At 45.8% G+C, this 24433-nt stretch overlaps 1 protein-coding gene across 1 annotated transcript in view; it reads left to right on the forward strand.

Moving 5' to 3' along the window:
* CFAP299 (cilia and flagella associated protein 299) overlaps window positions 1–24433 on the forward strand; it is a 196919-nt gene that overhangs the window by 45485 nt on the left and 127001 nt on the right. Inside the window, exon 3 of the mRNA XM_074588696.1 lies at window positions 16054–16144. Coding sequence (XP_074444797.1) covers window positions 16054–16144 — 91 coding nt within the window. The remainder of the gene's footprint in view (window positions 1–16053; window positions 16145–24433) is intronic.

Genomic DNA, 24433 nt, shown 5'->3' on the forward strand with positions numbered 1-24433 from the left:
AAGCGCTTCAAAGGAAAATCTTAACTGAACAACTTGGAAGCTTCCAAAATCATTAATCTTTTTCTCACAATTAATGACATAATGAAAATAAACAAAGTAATCAAATTGATTTTGATATAATTTTCAAAACTAGTTTAGAAAGTACAAACTGCACGCGGTTACATCAGCAAGATGTAAGAATTTACTTTTTTGCCTTCAAATTAGGTCTTTCATTTAGGTGATTTTTTGTGGACAGTTTTTCACCCTAAAAGGGAATGGGAGTTTCTAGGTCGCATTGAGATCTAGCGTGAAACTTTCTAGCTCAAACCGCCTGTAAAATAACAAGCTTATGTCTATGTTTTCACTTTATTTTTCCTAAAGACAAAATAATCTGATGCTATTCTCATCCCTGGAGGTCGCGGGGCCGACGTCGTTTGCCGCTTCAGCTGTCAGGGTGTGTCGGAGAACTGTCGGTTTTCAGGTGTTTGGGAAAGCAGTGAGCAGGATCCAGGCCTGTTTTCCACAGGTGATCCAGAAGTTAGTTATTTGTCCGTCTCAAGTTCCAGCGCACACATCGGTAACCTGCTTGGCAGGGCTAGTTGATCAGACCGTTAGCAGCAGCTGCTGTATAGAACTGCTTTTTCAGCTAGCCCTTACAGACGAACGCGGGAAGGCCTAACGCAGAAGTTCACCTTGTCCTCTCTCAGGCCCAGCTAAAGCTGGAGTTCCCAACCCCAGATCTTCCTTCCAGCTACTGTTTTTTGGGCTTTCTAAGGCAGTCGGATCTCTGGTATCACAAACCGCTGCGTGGTGCCCCGGGGGATGTTGGAGTGCGGCGGTGCTGCGGAGTGCCCGGGAGCCGGATCGTGCTGGGAGAGGGTCTCTGGCGCTCCGCGAGGCTCCTCGGATCTCCCGCGGGTCTGGCGCAGGGGAAACCCCGCTTTCCTTGTCAGCAGCCCTCGGCAACCTCACAGGCGTTACATGGACGAACAGACAGCGGTGCGTTTGGATTTGTATGGCTGTAGAGCCTGAATTTCCCTGATCTCATCACAAAATTGTGCAATTCCCAGTATCGGGTTAGGTTTTGAAAGGAGTAAGCTAAGAGCGAAGCGCAGCAGAACAGTGCCTGTCTGGGCAACGCGTGTTTGTTTGTTTTCTGCTTAAGCATTTTACCCTCGTTATGATTCTTGTAAATGGGTCCAGGAAAGCTGAAGAACTGTAAACACAAACCATATGCTACGAACCCATAGCTTATAACTTTTATTTTCCTTTTTAAAAATGCTGCAGGTTTTCTAAATTACAGAGCACTTCTCACTAGTATTGAGCAATTCAGAACGATGGTCACAGTAAGACGGATGAGGTATGAGGCATTATATTAGGGCAAGGTTTAGTTCTTGGCGATGGTTCAGTTTTTCGGATTAGCCAATTGCCAGGGAGCTTGTTTGGGGATACGTATGGAACCCGCGTACTGCGCTACCTTTCATCAGGCATAATAAAACTACTATTTTATGCTTGCAAGCACACATGTAGCAGCATGTAAACTCCTAATAAGAGAATTTTAGTTTAATGTCTCCTTTTTTTATTGTTATATACTTAAGATGTCAGGCCAGACCCGCAACTGTTGTCATCGGCGGAGCTCTGCTGCAGTTAAGGAAGCTTTGCTGAGGCGCACGGCGTCTCTGCATATGTGTGTCAGAGATGGAAACGCGGCTGACGTTTTTTCCCCCCTGTAAGTGTAGGGTCACGTTCTTCCCTCTGTGTGTGGTCAAGACTAAAAGCATTTTAATAATTTTAAGTTGCAACATAGGTGTTTTTTGTTAATGAAATAATTACTGTATCTTGAGTTAAATAAACTCAAGCGCCAAAGGTTAAAGAGTTGATTATCCCAGGGTAAACATATTATACTATTTAAGAGAAGACTGGTAGTTTATTTAAAAGATTACACACACGCTCACCATCTTCCTCTCTTAGCTACTGAAAATCTCCTTCAGTCTGTGGGGACATGTTTCCAGAAACTGTTCGTTTCCTCAAATGTGGCCGTAGCGATGTTTACCTCGTCTTCCTACCTCGTCAGTTCAGGTAATATGGGCTTAAAAAAGTCAGTCTTTCTGCGCCCTGAAAACTGAAGAATTCAATGGCTTCAACAAAGAATTCAATGGCTTTTATATCTCAAGGAAGATGACTTCCGTAGGCTCTCACAGGAGCGGGGTGCCCGCTCGCTCGTTAGCGGGACAGGTCAATTGGTTGCACTGCGCTTTAGTGCACGATTCTGACTTGGTCTAACTTCAGTATGCTTTTCCGGTAATGAGCTTTTTACCCCTCAGGAACACAGCAGAATAAACGGAAAGGAGTGATTCTATATCTCAGCAGAAGAGAAAATATGAAGCCTTATTTTACTGTAAGCAAAGCCTTCTCTGGCCATCAGAGGAAAACTTTTCCTGCAATAGCTAAGTAACTATAATTGGGCAAAAGCTTACTCTATCAAATACACACACAGAAATATTTTCTTCAGTCAATTTGTGCCAAAAGCTTTTTCTTTTATATCTTGGAATTCAGATCTAAACAAAAAGATTAACAGAAGACCTCAAGCTGCTCTGAATTCCCTTGTAATGGTAGGTATCCTGCCTAGAAATCCACGCTCGAGCCTTGCAGTGCGTGGCATTTGCTTTGGCAGTGCTCTCAAAGCTTTCAGAAATTTCTGGAACATTTTGGGCAGCAGCTGTGAGCCTCGAGTGGCGGTGGTAATTATATCAAGTTGGAGCTCGCAGTTTTCAGTTCCTGCTCCGTCTGCTCTCCTATCAGAGGAGGTCTCAGCTGCTTTTTTTCTTCTCTCTTTTTCCCTTTCTCTAGCTGCGAACTGATGCACTGCTTGAAAAATCTCTTGTTGCTCATAGCCCTAAAATGCGAATGTGTTCTGGAATTATTTGTATATGGGGTCAGGATTCAGCCCACCGCCTGAAACAGATAATCTGGTTTGCTGGTGTGGCGTTAGGTCTATGTGCTGAGGGTGTCCGTGCTTTTCCTGCTTGGCCGGTTGAGAGCAGCCGTAGGGTTTTCCCTCCGAAGGCTCAGGCCCACGTCCCACCCTGCGCAGCGGTCCTCAGCCTTGCTAGACAAGCTCCAGATGCTTTTGCTTGCTGCCACCTGACTGCCATAACTTATCTGTGTCAGCGTGTCCGCCTGCCTTAGAAGAACTTCGGGTAGGCCAGAATTCATCAAATCAACTATTGTCCCGAAAAGTATCTGTATAGGAAGCCAAGGCTTTCAGGCAGCTTTGGGACTCTCCGAGCAGCTGTGGCGTTTCGAGACGATGCCAGCTCATTAGAGGGGTTGCGGTGTATTTTGGGGACCCGAGACCTTTTGGCAACGGGAATGGATCCTTCTGCTTTGGTCTAGCTCTGCTGCATTTTGGCAGCCCAGATTTGTGTGAGCATCTTCGTGCCTCAGGATGTTCCATTTGGCCCAGTGTCTGTTTGGTTATCTCTGTGCTAGGCGACGAAGCAGTGCCAAAGCCTGCGTGCTGGCTCAGAAATGGGGTCATCTTGGAGTGAAAATGTTAGATTGGGCCTTGGCCCACGGACCTACCGGTTGGAGTTCTGGAGTTCAGCTGATCCTGGAACAAGTCCCAGGAGGCAGCTCGGGTGCAACAACCCACTCCTTAAAGCCACGTGGATTCAGTGGTGGTATGTGTCGCTGCACCAGTTGACTGCTGGAACGGGTGCTACCACTACCGGTTTCCAAACAGCAAAATATTTCAGTGTGGCCCAAAGGAGGTTTAATGTCTTCTGACCGTTTTGAGTATGTAAGAGAGATTTCTTGCAGTCTCGGTGGGTTAGAGAAATAAGACGGCAGAAGCACGGGGTTTCAGTGGCGAAGTCCAGAGATAACCTAGCAATCTGCACAAACCCCATCCTAAATACCCATTTTGTGCAATAATGAGGATTGACGTGCCTGGTGCCGCTTGGGAGAAATTAGCAGCTGTGTCTTATCTTTTTGTCTATGCTGTGCAGAACTTGGCCTTGAGAAGTCGTGGGGATGAGTGTGTTGAATGCAATTTTGTGCTTGGCGACCTAAATCCTTCTAAAAAGGACCAAAAATTTTTTGTAGCTTTGGCCATGGGTTATGATTTTTACACGGTGGATGCTCAGCACTTGTTGAAAATCAGGGTCACTTGAAAAGAACAAACTTGAGTTAACAATCTGTAGTCACTTCGAGAGATATACACCGCTATGTTGTCTGCTGTGGCTTTAAATCCAAGCATGTTGCCAAAAGAACTGGATTTGTTGTTTAAGTGCAGCGTTATTTAGGTTTTTGAAGCCAGCTTATGTCATGTTATGAGTGACCCTTGTTCGCGGCTCTCCAGGCCGCTGCAGAGCAGGTGTGTTGGGTGAGACCATCGTCTCGCGCGCCGTGCTCTCCGTTCTCTCGGTTGCTGTTATCAGAACCGCCTCTGTGCTGGCCCACAGGGACTTGCTCTAATTGGGTCTTTGGCTCATGGTTGAGTTGCGGGGGGCTGAAACAAAGGCTAGATTATCCCACGTGAAATAATGTGTTTTGCTTCAGGCGTGCAGCCTGCTGATGTTCCCCCTCTTCAAGTGAGATTTCTGCTCTTGCTTTTGTGTTACTGCCTATTGTTAGGTCAGAAATGATGGCTGTTCAAGTGCCTCCTTCTTCACGTAGCTTCTGAGAGCGTTTGCTTTTAAGCTTTGCTTAAGGAATTGCTCAGAGATTTGGCGAGAACGTGCAAAATTAGCTTATTAAGTGACTGTGACAGTTTCTGTGGTCATTTTTCTTGGAGGCAAGAAGTCTCTGAAAGGATCACAAAATAAATCCAGTTTAGAGCTGCATGAAAAGGTCACCTAGGTCTTTCTTAATAAAAATAACTAATAGTACGGCGTAATACCGGAAAAAAAAGAATGGCATATGCTAATGGTTATGAAGCAAGGTAGTAAAAATAGCAAAAGTATTATCAGTTAGAGAGGAGCCTGTAGTCTCATCGCAAATCCCACTGGATTTAAATGAATGGAGCTTTAGCCCAAGTGAAGCATATCAGTTATCATTTTAGAAAATTATATGCATGGAATTTCTTGCTTTTAGACTTTTTTCAGTCTCTGCTGAATGGCACACTTCCTAAGACTTTACAAATAATGGACTGTCAGTGTCACCCAGTAGAAGTATGCTATAGAGTGCCTTCTCTCCCCAGAACACAGCGGGTCTCCTTGCATTCACGTGCCTCGCTTTCTGCAGGTCCATATAAAGGTGTTATTTCTGTTACTGCTTATTTTTACTTCTGTAAATTCCATTTGCTAGAGGGAGGTACCTACAGTGAGGTAATAAGTATGAATATTTTCATGGAACTTATTTTTGTTTCATTAACGTGAGTATCAGCATTTCAAAATGAAACTCTGTCTTCTTTTTTACTCAAGGGTAAATTCTAACCCAGCTGCTAACTCCCCTCCAAAATGGGGAGTCCCCCCCGTCCCCCTTTCATCTCTGTCAGCGTGATTTTACTCCTAAGAAAACCACAGGCCAATTTGCATAGACACATAATCTTTGAAAATCCTGAGCAAAACATGATGTAAGTCCGTAACATAGGGGAAATGTATTTGATTGATTATTGTTTCCACTTTTGTCTATTATCTTGGGGATGTGGCTTGGGGAGGAGCGCGTACACGTACATCCGTCAAGCGCTGCAGAAGATTATTTCAAAGCACTAATTCCTGCGCAAGGTCCAAGCGCGTGAGCCTCCCCACAGGGGCAGCGTCCCCTCCTGCGGGGGGCTGGCGAACGCTGCTGGCGCTCCCGGGGACGAGGTGCCCACCCACCTGCCTTCTCCAGGCCGCTTTGCCCTCTCTCTGGGAGTGCGGAGGGGTTCCTGGACCGAGAGGGATGGATAAGGATGGATGGATAAGGATGCTCTTGCACGGGTTGCTTCCCTACGTCTTCTCTTAGGCTTCTAGGTACACATCTCAGTTGTCCTTTCTCAGTGTTACATTTTCAATGGTTACAGCAGAGTCCCATCAGAGTTTGCAGACAGCTGAAAACAAATTCTGCCAAGGTTTGTTACTGCTTCAGTCATCTCAGTTTGAAATCTTCAGCAGCCATGGACGTACAGGGTGGTGGCTTTATATGTTAGGGATGGAGACGGGTTCCTGGGGTGAGTTATAGCTAGAGGAGATCCCCAAACTGCTTTAATTTTAGTCAGACACACGCGGAAGGTGCTTGGTTTTCTCACTTACTGGTGTCAGAGTGCTGATAAAAATGTAAGTGTAACACTGCCTTAAAAATCAGTTTTTCTCCAAGAGCATCATGAAAAAACTTGGTGTTGTAATAGTGGAGAGAGCCTTTGGTCGGCTGGTTCCGGCATTGCCCTTTTCATTCATTACAATCCATACAAGAATCCATCCACTTCCTAAGGGAGAAGGGCTTTGTCTACGATAGGCAATGAAGATTGAGCGAGGCGCGAGGTGAGTGCAGGAACGCGTGGGTAATGCTGGGTTACCAGAAGGGTGAGGAGCCTTGGGCACGGCGCAGAGATGCTGCTGGTCCCCTCTGGCCTCAGAGGCGTGACGCTGGCAGCGTGGGTGACCGTCTCTCGGAAAGGCAGCAAAGTCTGAGTGATTTCATCCGTGTCTGCTTTCTCCTCTCCTGGGCCGTTCCCCTGGGATTTTTTTTATCTCCTGGGATGCCCTGGAAAGTCTGTCCCTTTCATCAGCTGCTAAGTCCTTTAAAAATGATTTTGTTCTACGCTACCCATACGGAAACAGACCTGTGCCTTTCTCTACCCGGCTTCAAGTCAGCCCGTCAGGTGTTTTTCAGATGAACAGCTGGGTGAATGCTTGCGACCAAACACACCGTTCTTTGTGGAACAACTTCCTTACTGCGGCATCGCTGTGGTCTGGGCCTGACTCGGTACTTAGGCAGTTGGTTTCACCCCGTCGCTGTCGCGGGCTGCATTGGTGATAATTTCTTTGCGTGTTGAGTATGTGTGGTTAGATACCAGTGTGTGTTCTGTGCGCTGCTGTCACTTGGTGTTAGTTACTCTCCCCCCTCCTGCCTGGGCTGCAATCCTGTGTGTACGTTAGGACAAGAGAGGCTTTGCTGCCGTCTGGCAACCTCATTTGGGCTTATCGAGGTGGATTCCAAACAATTTTCTATCGTTTCCTGCAGGCTGTGCAGCCTGGAGAGCAGAGGAGTAACCAGTGGCACGTGCCACTTTGAGCATGGGTCGTATGCTGAGCTTAGATGACAGCGGGGATCTTGTGATTCGTTGGAGGCTCTGCTGGCACGTCGGGGCTGTGGTGGGTGCGAGGGCGGGGGGTTGGCTGGAGACCGCGGGCACGTGGGGCCAGCATCCCCATCAGCACCAGCGCAGCCCCTGCCACGGCTGGCGAGGTGACAGAGGTGGCAGAGCCTCGGAGTCCCGGGGGAAAGGGCCACGTGCGTGGCGGTGCGGCTGATGCGCAGGGGTTCTGAGGAGTACCGCAAGGAACCTGTGTCTGCAAACCCTCGGCATGGAAGTACCCTTCAGCTCCATCTGTTTTGGCAGTTGTCCACAAAAGAAAGGCCAAAGAGTGAAACAGCGAAGGTGTTTGGGCATTACCTACAAAACACGGACCAGGGGTCGGTCGCTGGGAAGTTCTGCGGGGCACCTGCCTCCGAAGGATTAGTAGTTAGTTCCTTATGCTGAGAGTTAGAATAGCTCTAAAAGTGTTTGTGTTGGAAACGAGGAGGAAAAGGAGGGAATCAATATCTGTTATTATTACCAATTTGAATTTTTCATTTGTTTTTTCCTGTCATAGACACGATGATACGATATTCCCTCCCAATTCCCATACCTAAAACATACAGTAATTGCAGTTTCGTGGAGTATTTTTTTTGGCAGAAACATTGAAAAAAATATCTGTTCTATTATATGAAAAAGAGCAGAAGACAAGAGAAAGGGATGGCTTCCAGCTCTCCAGACAATAAGCTTTGTAACAGCTTTGCTGGTACGTTTAATATCAAATTTATAAATCCCTAGGTGCTGGCGAGGTAGTATCTGCGCATCAAGGACCTCAGTTAGACCTCAGCCAGTGACGTTCCCGAGTCTGGAAACTGTTTGCTTTCCTTGGCAAATGGGAAGTGAGGAGGAGGGGGAGCTTTCGTTAAAAGGTCAGGCTTTTTGGTTTGTCAGTGCACAGCAGAGTTTCACTACTGTGTTTATTTTTTATCCCATATGTTAGTGGTTTCTTTTTTCTTAATAGTACCAATAATAAAATACCAATTTGCCGGTAAATCAGTGCAACAGTACGTATAATATTAATTAGTGTTGACAGCTTAAATCTTCTCCGCTGAAATGGTTGTGAAAGGAAGTCATCTTGGTAAAAGCGTCAGCGAGCTCCCAAGAAGTGAAATTGTTCAGAGCAATGGAAGTTGGAATCTGCAAGTCGGTAACGTCCTGTGAAACGTTCACAATGCTTGGTTCGTGCTCAGCCCGGTCTTGCTTAGGAGGCACTTGCTGATGTTAGTGAAGGCGTACGTGAGTTTGGGCTAAAGCCCATTTCTTTCTCGCTGTCTCCTGAGACCCCTTCATCTCCTCCTCCGTCGCTAGGCCCCAAGAAGTCTCCTAATCCTCAGTTTCACAGGCGAACAGTTGCACGTAAGTGAAAGTTGAGGCAACACGTTAGTAATTCAGAGGTAAGAATTCCTCCAGAAACAAAATGTTTATTTAGTGAAGCTGAAAGGAAAACAAACAGCTAGAGGAATGTCAGCTAGTAGAAAAAGGAATACGTGTCCATCGAAACCCTGCCCCGGTACGTGCGCTCGGAGACCATCACCCTGCAGGTCTGTAACCAGGCGGAGCTGCCTGAGCTCCCGAGGGCCCAGAAGCGCTGAGATGCTGTGCAGCAGGGGCCATGCTTCTCGGCTTTTCTGTGCTAGCAAGTTTCCAGGTGGATCCAGACAAAACAGATTGTTCCCTCTCTTCCCAAAACCCCAATCCTGCGAACAGCCTAGAGGAACAGCCGGTGGGGTATCGGTTTGCTGGCAGGTACCGCTCCGACCCTATAGAAACACCTGCCAGTTGCGTCTGCCATTTGGGATCTCTCTTTGTGGGCTAGGAGCCTTCCGTAAGACCTGAGCCCGGGATTTTCCTGGTTGCCAGGCTATTGCTGCTCTCCCCATGGCTTCCTGTCCATACTCACTAGCCTTCCAGCAGCACAGCCACGTTTTAAAAAATTTCTCTGGTATTACCTCAATTTCTCTTTGACCTGTTGTACGATACAGCTCCGGTGCGCCTGATGTTTTGTTTATTCCTGCCTGTTGGATTTAAGTAGTAGTAAGTCTTCAGTGAACTGCCTTATGTTCCCTCACTTACAGGTAAAGTGCTGTTCGGTAACGCGTGTTATCGGAGTGCTTTCTGACTTCTGTCTTCCCCGAAAGCCTTTCTGTTGGTGTCTTGGCACAGAGAATCTTGCGAAGTTTTTGTTTTCACCAAATTGGAGGGTCAGGTTGAGATTCCTTTGGAACTCTAGCTCTGGGTTTTTTTTTTTGTTTTTGTTTTTTCTTCTTTTCCCATTCGTTGATTGATTTAATATGGTTACTTATAAGGTTAATCTGTAGATGTACTGCTCCAGAGATTAAATTTTCAAGCATGTGTAATGGTGTGTATATACTGCTGGCTGTTTCCTCTGATCTGGGCAGTTATTCCTGCAGAGTTTCAGCTCTGTACAGAATAACCGGTATGCATAGGGCAAAATCAGCATGTACTGTAACCCTGCTGAAAAGACCTGTTCTGTAGAAGTGGAAGCTGCCTTTTTAACAACAGTAAGTCAGAACGGCTAAGACCTAGCCGTGTGACAACTTTTACCGTGAAGCAGACCTCCAAAATGGAAGAAGAAAGTTCCTCTCGAGACTATGACTTGTACTAGAAGATGCGTAAGGCCTTGATAGTGCAAACCACACTGTGCGTAAGCTCAGTTTGACGTCTGGGTTGGACTCGTTTGTTGTGTTTGAGGGTAGCCCTGCTGGGTTTGGACCTTGCTTATTCTTGTCCCAGCCATAAAGTACCTGAGTGCATAGCAGAGCTGTAAGAAAGGCTATGTTTTCGGTAATATTTGATGTTCTTATTCTTCTCAGCTGTAAGACCAAGTCTCACCACCGTGTTGTCTTGAATTCTTTGTAGCCATTGTTTGAGCTTGAAAAGCCCTTCCCCTGCCCTCCCGTAACCCGAGTTGAGCAATCCCGCATGCCTGCCGACCACATAATAGGGCTTTAGGACTTCATAGGAATATTGAATGCGGGGGCAAACACAGGTGCACAACTTCTGGCTTCCTTCTCATTTGCATAATAGCAGCCAAGTAATTGAAGTGGAGAATGGTCAGGCAGCCAAGCACAAAAAAGATAAGAGTGCCTCATTTAAGCGTGCTGCCTTAAATCTTTCTGCTTTAGAAGTATTTTTCCCCCCCCCTCCCTCAGAAAAACTGGACGTGGAAAATGGAGCATTTGTGGAGTGAGCAGGTGTGTGCTGGCTCGCCCCGTCCCACTTCAGCCCTCGTTTGCCAAGTATCTGTGTCCGTCGGCCGTCGCTCCAACCTTATTCCCAGCAGCAGGCTCTGGTTTTGTCAGTTATTTTGAGGAAACTGGGAGCAGCCTCTGGCTGTTGCTCGGGTTTCTCACGAAGCATCTCTCTGTAAGCCAGATGAGAGTGGTTCCTGATGCCGGGGCAGTTGGAACGTGGTGGTGGTCAGCGGTTGAGAGCTGGACGGGCTGCGGGGCCAGGTGTGGAGCGGAAGCACTTTCTATAGAGATTATTTCTCCGATGTTGCTTCATCCAAAAGCAGATTTTTCATTTGGTTGTTACAGCAAATTCTGCGTTGTGCTGGAAATAGAGATTATCTGCCTTTGACCTGGACTGTCGCACCTGTTAGTAAAATTTTAATACATTCTCATGAAATCAATTTTACAAACCTTCTTGGCAAATGACTAGCAAATCTTGACTGCTGTGACCCTGATCCATCTGTGCGCTTCAGCAACTGTTTTCCCGATGCCTGGGAGTGTCCCAGGAGCTGCCCTTCCCTGTGGAAGACACTGCCGTCAAAGACAGGAAGCGGGGAGGGAATTCCCTGACTGTCGCTTTGGTGCTGTGGGGCTCCTGCAGCTCTTTATAGCTCACTTTGCCCGTTGGAAATGAAGGGCTGGGCTGTGATACACAGAGTGAAAAGGGTGAAGAGGTGGAAGTTGCTGGAACTAAGAATTTTATCTAAGTGCTGCAACTGTGGGGCACGCTTTTCACAATTTAAGGTAGTTAAATCGTTCGGCTTCGTAGGAGGAAGGTTGTAAATGCATCGGGATAACTTGCTAAATCTGCTTTGTTGGCCTATCCAGTGAACAGCCTCTTGATAAGTATCTTTATTGTCATATATAAGTTTCTCCATTACTAATAACATCCCAATGCCAAGTTCTGCCGGGTTTCCAGAAATGTAGTCGCATACAATAAAATGTTTAACAATTACGGGTGCTGTATTTTCTCTATGCTGAATTCAACTTCTTTTGTGACCAGAAAAGATAAATGTTGTAATACGTGTCTTAAATAGCTGATCAGGTGTTTCTCCTTATATGTGTACATCTGGTACCGCAGTTGCTTAGCTCTCCATCTCAGCTCCTTTTCTGTAACCCCTTGTGAAACAACAATTCTTCGTGAGATTAGACGTCCCGGGGCTTGGCCTGGAGGCTGAACTGCGGATTGCAAATTCTTTCCACTCACCATTCTGACTCTATTTAAAAAAAAAACAAACCCAAACAAAAAAAACCCCACAAACAACAACAACAACAAAACCTGAACACCCGCCCCCCCCCCCCCCCCCCCCAAATCCGAACCCCAAATCAGTCATGCCTTAAGCAAAGCCCTTTTCCTGGTAGCTTGTGTGCGTGACATAATGGTGTATATGGGCAATCTCCCTCACTTTTATCTTACTCATTACACACAAAATCAGAAAGAAACATGTTTCTTATGGGATGTTTAATTATTTCTATGGAATTTTGAAGAAGCTGGGTCTCTTCCTTGTTGCTTTCAGGAGCAGAAGACGCGGAGCCTGCAGCAGCACGGCTTTCCCAGGGGCAGTGGCTGTAGCGTGCGCGAGGTCCCAGGGCGGCCGTAGCGGCTCTGCCATGCTCTCTAAATTTGGGGTCTGTTGGGAAAAAGAGGTGTCTCTTCTTATCGACAAGTATCATTTTCCCGTGTGACACAGTCGTTCTGTAAGATGCTACCTCTAATTCCCATTTTGCGTATTACAGTGTGTTACTCTGTTTCTGTGTTACTTGTAAATTCCGTATTTTAAGGTCAGTTTCTTGGTAGTAAGTAAAAGCACCAATTAGATGCGAGCAAGGTTACTTACGTTGTGTCTCTGATGTAATTCCCTCAGGTGTTGGCATTTTCACAAAGAAGTGGGATTTTTTTTTTCCCTCCCATTTTTACATCTGGGTGTTGTGTCCCTCTCTGCCCTGTGAGCCTAGCCGCTCGGTGTGGGTTTTGCAGGAGCTATTCGTCATGGAACAACTGAGCCCCTGAGCAAAAAAATGTAAATCCAGTTTGATTCCTCAACAGTGATGACTGAGGTGTGATGCTGGTGGGTCTTCCGCATGCCGGCTTCTCCTCTTGCCGCTGAAAAAGGGGGCTCTGTTTCTCCCGCAGCTTTGCGATGCCTTTCTGCACTGCAGAGCGACAGCAGTCTGGGCCTCGTTGCTCACCGCGTGGTACCCGAGTCCATCGCCATAATTCTTCAAAAGGCTTTTCTGCCTGGCCTTGAGCTATGACGGCGGCACCGGGACAAATCCCTGAATTTCCTCCCTTCCTTGTTTTAAACAGGCAGCAGTGCGTGTGTGTTCTGGGGCCTTAACCACAACTGATAAAGGAATTATTATTTTTTTTTAAATTTGTGAATGTTGGATAAGGGACAGGACCGCGTTGCTGGTAGCTTGGACCATTTGGGTTACTGGTGCCAGTGTTTTGTCAGGTGCGGGCTTCTCCACACAAGCCAAATCTGCGATAGCTCTGGAGAGCGTTCCGGAGAAGTGCATAAGCAACAAAAATGTTTTTTTAAAAAAATCATTTATTCCACAGAGTTTCAAATATCACGTAGTAATTACAGCTGTTAGACTCCCTTGTTCGTTGTATTAAACAATGAAGTGTATGGTGTTAAGATCCTTAGAAAGGCATTTCCTGTGCGTTTAATTATGTAGCCAGCGATCAAAAAATTTTATAGCACGTTTTACAAATGTTTATGTGGCCCAAGAGGTCCAAATAGGTGAAAGTTTAATCTTCTCTTTTTGTATAATTCCTAATCTCATCCCTTGATGTCGGGAAGGATTCTTTTTTTTTAAACACAGACACACATGAAGTAAAAATACTTCTAAAGTGAAGTTGTACGAGTAACGAAACAGCTCCCCCGGTGCAGCTCGGTGTCAGCGTGCCCCGCGGGGTTGGAGAGGACGTGTGTGCTACTCCTGCATTCCTCGGGATTCGGATTGAACAGTGATACCTGCTGCTGTTCTTTATCCACCAACAGTCTTCTGTTCTTCTTTATCCACCAACAGTCGACGCAGTAATAGTATACGTATAAACCAGAGGACTGCAAAGAGGTTGAGTCTGACACAGAGGACACCTCTCGTGTTTTGTGTCTGCGCTCACTGGGCATGTGCGCTTTTTTCTTTTGTACTTTTAGGCCATCAGGGACATAGTCATGAGGGTAAAATAATGATGTACTTCTAAAAATGTTTCTCTACGTGAACAAATGTTTCATTCAGTTCTCAGGTGTGACTCACGAATAATTTTGGCTGGTATTTTTTCGGGGGGGAGGTGGGTGTCTTCCACCCTGTGCCCCTCTGTATTACAAGAAAGCAGCTGGTTAACACTAAGCTCTGCTCCCAGTGATCTTGCTTCTGCGCCACTTCAGCCCTCACGTATTGCATTCCTCATGTTTTATTCAGCCATAATATCCTTGTCGATGTTTTTTCTCATGGGCCGTAGGAGAAGGAATTTGTTTTAGTCAAATCCAGATGATTTTTCATTTTGTAGATGCTGAAGCATCTTCTCCAGAGCAAGGGGGTTTGTCACTGAGAACGGCGTAGAGAAAGTACGCACCTAGCAGGTGATGCCTTTTCTCGTCTTGCATCTTTCAGAAGCTCGACTTGCTGAGGTGGACCCCAGGTAGTCACACAGCAAGTCGGGCACAGTAACGCCCTTTGGGAATTGTCTGGAGGGTTGTGAAAAGCTGCCGCCTTCCGCCCGCGATATTTTAGCTCTGCGTTTTAACACTCCCTGACTTTGGGACCTAGCCAGGGCCATCCAGTGGTGGCTCGCATTCTCCAGAAACCGTGCAGCTGGATTTCAGGCATGGCTCGGTGTGTTCCAATGCAGAAGTAATAGTATTTAGTAAAAAAGAAGTTTGGTACATCCTCGTGTTCTAGAAGGGGCTCGGTGATTATTCTGGCGGTGATTGAAGGATGGGAGGAAGGCAAAGGGTTTTAAGGGAAGGTGGAGTCTCTTATTGGAACCTAAGATTTAAGTGGATAAAAATACATAATCTTTCAGGCACCCACATCCTCCTTCTGGTTCAAAACAGGAGTCACAAACATCAAGTGAAGTTGGCTAGCAAGTTGTTAAACATGGATTTACTGTTGATTTAGTATTAACCTCTGCCAGAGCAAGGAATACTTTGGGAATCTAGAATTCCTAACTGGACAGGAGAAGGAAAATTTGATTTACATCTAATTAACTGAGGTGTTTCAATCCATATGTTAGTCTTTCGTTTTTATTTTTACAGTGCAGCAGATGCACTTCTGGAACAGTTTAGAACTAATGTACTTCTGGATAACAGCTGGTAAAGTGGCCAGAGCTTGACCCGATAGCTCCACAGCAGGGTTTTGGAGCTTAGCTGCAGGCTTTTTGCTCAGTTTAGGGACATCACCACGTGTGCCTACATTTAAAAACTTAGCAAAGCGAATTTTTCATTTTTTGTGACACTGCTTTATTTGAAACTTGATACATTATACACTTGATAGAAAGATGTTTATTCGTGCTGTATTCTGTCTGCTTATATTGACAAATGCTACTGCTTTTTATTGAAATATTCCTGTCAAGATAGCAGGGGTATGAATAATCCTTCCCCTTTTGGGTAGGTTTCTTCTGAACTGGGAGGCACTGGTTTGCCTTGGGTTGCCTGAGAGCGCGCTTTCCAGTCCGCATGCACTGCTTTAGACACGAAAAGGAGAAAATTTCCCAGTGAAGCCACTGTAGTGCAGGATTTAGGAAGTCTCCCTTCCCTCTGGTGCGTGCAGAGGACACTGGAGCGAGTGTCGTGTCCCCGCAGATGGAGAAAGGCTTCACGTTAGGCTGAGACACTGGTAGAAACTATTCGAAAGCATCCCATTTTTGGTGAAGGGTTTGTCCACTCTCAGTGCTTTTGTCCATCTGATACGTGTTTTATATTTTTAATGACTGACTGAGTTCTAGGACACTGTATGTTCAAAGGCTAACAATTAAATTTTAGGGTTTGGTATACTTTCTTGGGATTTATAGATTTTTTTTTTTTTCTGGCAATTTTTCTGGAGCAAGATTGGTTTTTCATTTCGTGCTTTGTACTTAAGGATGCAGAAACTATATTGACCCTACCAGCCCAAGCAGCCTACAGATGTAGCCGTTCATTTGATTAGTTGCTGGCTGGAGAATAAGGTATTAAATCTGTTTAAGTTGATATTGGTACACTGTGATAATTTGGTAGTCTTACCTAAGTGTGACTTTGGCCATAATTCTGGGGATACAAAATAAGCGCTTAGATTACTCCAGATATATAATTGAAAAATGTGTGTTAGTAGAAGTCACATTTGATAAGCTACTGTTATATTGGACATATGCAGTAGTAATGAATTTTGAAGAGTGGCTTAAGGGTTTGTAAAAGCAGAAGAGGCGGTAGAGCGATGAGCCACGGTGGGGTGAGGACTGTCTCCTTATGTTTACATACCACTTAACCCGACAGCGAACCCAGAGTCTGTGGCAATAATTAATAGTAATAATTATACCATCTTTTTTTCTAGGTCACTAGCAAGTGTCGGAAAAGAACTGAAAGACAACTTTTTGCGGGCCCTGGCAGAGAGAGAGGAAGCCAATCTTACTGGAAAAATTTCTGTGAGTACCCGCGAGAACGCGATCTTCTTACAAGCTTAAAAATTAATCTGAATAGGAAAACAAGGTATTTTACAGGAAGACTTCAGGTGGAACATTTGAAAGAGATTATTTGATTTAGGAGAGATTTCTTGATACCTAGGAACTTGTTGATGTTATTTTTTTTTTTTTTTTTTGTAAAAAAGCAAAGCATTTGAAAACACTGCCCAGAAGTCTACAAAAAGTAAGTGATGAGCTGAAGGATACAAGAGGAAAAACATCTAGTGCGCTGTGTTTCAGTTTCACGAGGGGTCGTAGATTCCTGTTTTGCAAAATCCATTCCCGTGCTTTAAAGAGAGGAGGTGTAGCCTGATTGTTGGGAAGCTCAGCCAGCTGGTGGAGGCTGGCAGGGCTGTGCCTGCGCTTGCCCGTGCTCTGCTTCACCCGCACGACGCTGGCAGAGGCACCGGGGAATTGCTGCTGCTTCCACTCGCTCCCCACCTTCATGGAGGCACGGCTGGGGACAGTGTTGCCGAAGGTTAAACTGCCACGTGTCAGTACAGATAGATCAATAGCCTGCAGTCCAAAGGGAGGATGGTTCTGTATCCTTGGCTTTTTAATAACTTTGCTTTTGCAAAAGAAGAGTTTGTGCCTGCATGCTGTACACAGGGGGAGGTTTTGAGTTTCACGATTTAAGTTCAATCTACTTCCATTTAAACTTCATAACAGAACTGACAATGAGCCCAGACTGCTCCTCCTGCTCTTACTGCTGTGTTTAGGTGAAATAGCGCTGTTTCTTGTCTTCTTCATGGGGTAGCAGGAGCATGGATTTCTCTTTTAGATTGCCTCTCATGTTAAAGAAAAACAATAAAAGTAACTGCAAGGGCAGCGCTGGGCATTCTGGAAGTCAAAAGTGATTGTGATCTTCCTTCCTGGGCCTGCTTGTGTAGGAAGTCGATCAGCATACACTAATGATTTTTTTGCTTTCCTTCAACTCTCCTAATTGAAGTAAACACATAACTCCCCTCCCTCCCATAATTCTGGGGTGGATATTTCTTCTTTTATGGCTAGCTAATTAATCTCTACAGTTTGCAGAGGAAATGCTGCCTGAAGTGTGGTCTTGCGAAATATGTGAGCAAGCTTTTGCAAGAAGCCTCAAACACTTTGGGGTTTCAGCTGCCCAACAAATAACCTGGGAACTGTGCGTCTTGGGATCTCCAGGGATTTCTACGGGAGAAATAGGACACAGAAGGTTAAACGTATGGCAGAAATGAGGTAGAGTGGAACGATGACGTGATGGTTCAGCATTGAAAACGGAAGCGCTCTGTGACTTATTCCACATATTTACCATAATGTTAAAAAAAAATAATAATAAAAAAAAATCAATTGGTAATTGTAATCAGTTGCTTTCTGGCGGTGGTTTTCAGAGCATCCTGTAAAGGGAACGTAATTTCTTCATTGTACAGATGGGGGCACTACTGAGTCACGCAGGACCCTTTCTCTGCAGACGAGGTGGGAGCGTGCGGTGACAGGTATTTCTGTCCGTCCGTCCGTCTGCCAGGGCGGCAGCGCAGAGCCCAGCCCTGGGGCTGGCTGGGGCTCCCCGGGCGCTGATTCCCTCCCTGCGGGAATTCCATGCGCTTTTCTGGTGCCACAGGGAGTCTACGGAGGGCACGGGCTGAGGTCAGTGATGGGCTTCTCGCTCTGTGGACGCAGGCAGGGGCAGTCAGTGAGGATCCAGTGCAGCCTGGGAGCTCCTGGAACCTTCTGCCTGGGTGAGACTCAACCCTGAGAAGCCTGGACAAAAAAAGGTAGAATTAGGTTCACATGCTTAAATATTTTTTTTAAATTTTTTTAAACTCCTTGGGTTTACTAAACCAAAAGAGTTTTTCTGGGGGGGAGTTTCTTCTTTGTTTCCTTTTTCTGAGGCTCTGAGGCACGTCTTTATACGTTGGAGCTAGTTTGGTTCCCCTCTGTGCCCTTGTGTTGAGCGTCTTTATGCTGCTGTGGTAGAGGACGTTCACCTGGGCCGGCGGGAGCCAGCCCAGCTGTGGTAAGCAGAGCTTGCCTTCAGAAAGCACTAGCAAGGGTTTAGCGCTCTGCCGGGCTCTAAAAAAATGAAGGTAAATAATTTATGGGCTAGCCTTGAAAATTAAAATAAAAAATAAATGGTAAGCATCCCGTCAAAATGAAGACAGCTGGTCTCGGTTCCCAAGTCCCCAGGCCTCCTGCAGTGATACAATTTCTAGGCCCCCGAAACAGCCTCTGGTCATGTGTCAGAAGTTTTTGGAACAGTAAGTATTATTACAAGCTCTTCAGTACATACCTAGATATAATGAAGTATATCAAGTGTGCAATGTCAGCCTCCACTCGGACTCTGCTGCAGTTTCCTGCTTTACAGGAGACCCTGTAATGTTTTCTTAATACGCTTCAGCGTGGGAATGCATTTCAACTAGTGATTGAGAGCATAAACCTGGTGGCTGCAATCATAAATACACACAAAATGCATTTTTGTTTTTCACTCTTGCGCACCTGATGAACGAGCAGGAGGAGGTATTCCCTTATGAGGCCATGTTTGGGTTGGATTTTTTTCCCTTGACAGTGCGCCCTGTATTATTACTAGGGCTGAGACAGTTCTGTAGGGGTCGCACTGGCTTCTAAGCCCAGGTATGCTGGTTGCTGCGAAGACCAGCCTGCCCAAAGCGAAGTGCTTTGGCACTGCCCAAAGCAGTGCTTACGCTGTGGGATCCTCTCTGTGCTCGGTGAGAGACGCTCGCCTGGTTTCTGCGCTTCCCTGTTCAGCATGTGGTATCTAGAACCTGCTCCTCTGTTTGAGGTGAAGGCAGGGCAAGCCACGGGACTTGCTTTGAAGTCACACAAGTTGGGCTAATAAACACGAGAGACACAGCAGGGAGTCGTGGTATGACTTACCGTCCTCCTCTGAACGGCACCGCCTGACAACAGTGAGTCGGGTCTGTCTGAGCCAGCAAGCAGTTTAATTAAATCCTTGGGATTCCTTACAAAAGACTGGTCAATATAAGACTAACTTTTCTCAGGCCATCCAGATAAGGCTGTATAAAACTTTGTGGTCTGCCTCAAAAATCACCGCACTTGCGTGCCGACAGCATTGTCAGGATGAGGTGATCCGCGTGGTCCTCAGCACAGCAGGGGTTAATGCTGCTCCGCGGGGTTGCCTGCTTCAGGGCTAGAGCTCAGGGTTCCTGCAGGAATGGGAGATGGAAATGGATCTAAAAAACTTCCCAGAAGCGGGATAAGTGCGGTCTCGACAAAGCTTTTTGTAATGCTCGGCTTGCTCTCGTGTTATCCATGGCACGGGGTTGGCAGCACTTGCGTGTGTCGCAGTGACAGGGGCGTTACATCCCGGAGAGGGAGCGGACGGTGTCCACGCTCTGAATGTCACTGGTGGGAGTCTGCCGGTACATCTGGGCCCTCAGAAATCAGCCTCTGCCAGAAGATGATTTTCTGTTTGTCTTTTCTGGATATACAGCCAGCCTATCCTATTTGTACAAAAAACCCCCCAACAACAACAAAACGACCAAAAACCAAGCAAAAAACCACCACGCAACATCAAACCCCACAAAACTAGAACAAACCCAATCGAACAAACACCAACAAAAAAACTAACCCAACAAAACCAAAACAAGAACGAAAAAGCAGGGTAAAATGGCTCCTACTTCTCTCATGTAGAGTGGGAGGAGGGTGATGATTTAAAAACATCCAGTCCCAAAACCTGCACTTGACTGTGCCTGGAAAAAAAATAATCTCTCGGCTGTGCTTGGTCCCTCCGTGGGGCTCGATCACGAGGTTCCTACTCCCTCTTGGTTCTCTGTTGGCTTTTGCAGCTCACCCATGTGTTGAGGTGACTGGGAGGTTAGTTCTCTAAAACGAACCTGTCCTGAGCGAAGCGTTGCATATATGTGCTTATTGACCAGTTCTATTCAAAAGCTCGGTCCGGAAAAGTTGATGTGACAAATAAGACGTATGAGGTAGAAGATCGTTTTCAAACCCGAGCGGGGGCTGTAAGGTAACCAGGGGCTAGCGGTGGCTTTTGGCAGTACTGGGGAATGCTCTGTGCCCTCATAAACGCGATTTCACCTGAAATCCAGCGCAAGTCTTATGACCAGATGGAGCTGGCAGGCAGAGGTGCAAAGAGGCTTCTTTGCACAGGTGTATGTTTACCCCATCTAGCCCTCACCTATACTCTGGTATGCATTAAATATTACGTGTTTACTCAAGGTGATAAAGGCCTTCGCGGATATCATAGTTTGTATTTACAAAAGCCTTAGGAAATTACGCAATACTGGGGAACTCCTTTTTGTGTCCGGAGCAAGTCTCGCAGTTGCTGTATGAACACCTCGAGGCCGATCTCTGGGAGAGGCTCGGGGTGAGGGGGCAGACCCGAGGACTCCGGCTACACTGGTGTCTCTGAAGACACAGGTACCCCGGAACCTGGTATTCGGAGTCCCTGGCCATTGGAACAAGTTGTAGTTACGTTCTTGTGGGCATCCGTGCCAGCATCAAAAGTGTCCAGGCATTTCAAATAATTAGGTGGAATCTGCTGATGGAAATTAGGGACGTTAGTAAGCTAAGGAATCCTCTCCCTGTTCCACTGATCAGGGTGGAAAAAAAGGTTTCCACGCAAAAAAAAAAAAAAACCACACAACAAAAAACCCCACCCTGATGTGCATCTTCAGAGATGTGTGAGAGTTGCAGCCAGGAGATCAGAAGAAATTCGTGCCTAATAGAATGGGACTCATTTAGGGTTTTTTTGCACTGAGTATTGGCTGCGAAAGCGGTCACGTGGCTGGGCCTTTTTGGCTTTGGAATGTGTATTATTGGGGCTGTGTTTAGCCCTGGTTAGAGCTTCTTCCTTCAGAGCTGTTCAAAGCAACCACTGTAGCTGACTGGAAAAACCTGTGAATTAGCCACTTCCTAATATACCTGTTTCCTGCGTTGAAAACTCGATGAAGGATAAGATTGTGTTGTATGTGACCCACAGTGTTGTGCCGACGTGGTCTTTGTTCCCTTTACTGCTCCCCGACATCCACGCAGGTTTCCCTCTCCAGAAAAAGAGGGTAGTATAGAAATGTTTATTTCCCTTTTAGCTGAACCCATATTTGTCTGTTTAACAAATCGCTATGGAAATTGCCTGAGTCATGTAGGTAATCATAACTTAATTTCAAACAAATCACCTCTGCCCTTGAAATACAAAATCTGTATCCAATTCCATGTCACTGGAAAGAGCGTAGTATGAAAGAACTGCAGCTGTTTCCTGGGCGTAGGTGTTAGCCTTTTATTTCATCTCTTGGAGGCTTAGTATGCATTTCTCCTCAGTTCAGCATGGGCAGGGATGTGTGGAAACCGTGTTATTTGGTGAGACTTCTTGTGCGGATGACAAGCGGAACCTTTTTTCCTGATATTTTATCTCCAGGAGTCATAGTTGTGATTTTCTGCTACCGTTCATGTACTATGTGCTAATCACTTCTGGCAACAGGGGTACTGGGGTGCAAAAGCCCTTGGAACACTTGGAAACGGGGCCGTGGCATCCAGAGTCCTCTGAAGCCCCGGACCAGCTGTTGGGGAGATGGCTGTGCACTTACGCTGTAGGTTTATTTCTGTTAGTTCACTTGTAGGATCGTGAAGTATTGGCACCAGAACAGGGATAAGAAAGCAAGCAAAGAACGTTACTTAAAACATTATACAGCACGCGAAGGCAGCGCTTAAGTTCGGTGTGGTTTTTCTTCGTGTTTGTCAAATTTGTTCTGGAGAAATATATCTTAAGAAGGACCAGTTGATATAATTATGATCCTCCCCCCGCCCCCCCGGGTTCCTGTTCTGTAAGTCATAGGTGCAGTATCATGGAAAAATCAATCTGATTTAATTGTAATATGTGAATTGTAGATTATTTTAAATACCTAAAGATTGCGTGGTTAGATATGGCGTGTTTCCCGTCGTAAGGCTGCGAAACTGATACTCCCTGTAGAAAAGCATGCGGAAAAAGAGAACTACAGCGCATCTTTTATTTCTTCATATTTACTGTAATTTACTGAAAGTGAATGAAAAGTTAGGAGAACTGGGTACATCTTATAGAATGCATGAATTGTATCATTTTAGTGACACGACAGCTGTGAAAAACTGCAAATTCCTTGTGCTGCGGCAAATAGTCATGTTTCCAATCAACAGACAGCGAGGCACATGGCGTATTATTTGAGTGGTTTTCGCTGTCATCAGAAGACCCCAAGGTTGCCTTAGAATTCCGATCAAAAGGCATGATTTTATTAACTGCTATTAATTCAAGAGCAATTAAGTTCCCTTTAAAGACCTTGTAGTTGTTTTATTTGTCTGGGCAGGAGTTTTGGTTTCCACGTTCCTGGGTTCCTGGTCACCAGAGGGACTGGTGAGCGATTCCGTACGCGTGCGGGCGGCTGTGTCTGCGTGGGCATTTGGGTTGGGATGAGGAGAGTGATTGTCAAACAGTTCTCTGGGTGGGTGCCGCTTGCCACGCGTTGGTCTTGCATCACGCAGTCATCTTAGAATGCACTTACTGGCTTTAACTGGAAAGACAAAAGAGAGACATTAAACAAGAAGCTGGGCTCCAGGGGCACCACGCTCTTACAGATAGCCAGTGCTGGGGAGCAGACCAGCGCTGCCGTGATGGAAAGATCCCCAAATGTTGTCTACATGGTGGGGACACGGGGTCTCTGGCCCTAAGTGTTTCGTTCCTGAAGTCCCGCTCTTGGTGTTGCATCATTGTCCAGTGCAAACGCAGCCTGAGGTCTCTCCTCATTAGGGCCTAGATGAGTGACAAACTTTTGCTTTTTAGTAGACGTCTTAAATACAGCCAGGTCCACAAAGAATACTAATCTTAGTGGGGAAGGTCTTCTGTTACGCACAAGATCTCAGTTGGAAGCTGGTACCTGTAACTCCGGAGATACTTCTCTCTCGCTCCTGGGCACGCAGGAAATGAACCTTTGTGAAACACATCGTCAGTTCTCAGTAAATAACTAACAGCCTGATTTAACTGGAAAACCGGTGTTCTTAAATAGCGTGCGCATCTTTTAAGACCCTTCCAGTGTTTGTTCTTAGGCATCATATTTCAGGTTGAATGTGTTTTATAATGTTAGTTTAAAACAAATAAGCAGCGTGGTAAAAAGACAGATGGGTGAGCTCATTGACATATGATGGTACAGATAGATAAATGGTGATATTTTCAAAAGCAACTTATTTTTTCTTCTTTGGTCACTGACTTGTAAAAATCATTATGCTCACATGTATTTATTAGTATTTTCAGCTCTTGAACCTTTACTGTAGGTAAAGTATTTCTCTTTTCCTAGCTGTAGAAAACAAAACCCAACCATCTGGCTGCCTAATGTTACCAAACACAATGACTTTCACGTTATAAATTATTACCTCTAAAGGAAGCGATGGAGAAAGGCGGAAAGGGCTGATGCGTGAAAGCTTTTAGTGGAAATGAACAAAATAAACAGCTATTCTGTCAACAGATCATTTCATTTGCTCAGATTAACTAATGGTCTGACAAGTGAGACTCGGTGAAAACCAGCTGTAAGAAACGTCATTCAAAACATTACTGAAAGAAGCATTAGTCAGACAGCTGGAATGAGAACTAATGGGCTTTAGGGGGGTTCTGTATGTTATGTGCAGTATTCGTGAGTGTTTCCCCCCTTAGCGTTTGAGTGACATGCTTGGCCACCTTGCCTGTAAATGTGAACGACTTTATAGCTGTACTTTGTACGCGCTGTTGGACGTCGCTGAGAACAGAGTTTGTTAAGAGGGGAAATGGTTGAATATTGCTTTTCGACAAAGCGATTTGCTGTGATTGAATGTTTATGGAGAGAGCCACCTGAGATCGAATCAACAAGTCATCAGGTGGTCGTACTGGTTCTTGCCAAGTACCCAGTGACCTCCGAATTCAAACCATTACAGAACGAGTCAATACAGCGTGTGCTTTCATTATGATACATACTTTCTGAATTGTAGAGTAATAAATGACCCTAGCACGTACACAAGGTATGCCTATAGGTCATTTTGTGCAGACCTAGAAGACAATTGAGGTCAACCGCGTGCACGAGTTGAAACCCTCCATGAATGACAAAGACAACATACTTGGGTTTTATCTCCCAGGAACGTGACATGTGGTGGCACTGCAGTACGTGGGAGATGTTCCATTTCATGTGGAAATCACACTGATGCCGTTGAAATAGAATGTGTTATAACCGGAGAACTCACTTGGAACATGAGAGCACTATGTTACACGGTAGCCGACCTCCTTAC

Source organism: Larus michahellis, chromosome 5 (assembly GCF_964199755.1).
Source record: "Larus michahellis chromosome 5, bLarMic1.1, whole genome shotgun sequence".
Taxonomy (NCBI): Eukaryota; Metazoa; Chordata; class Aves; order Charadriiformes; family Laridae; genus Larus; species Larus michahellis.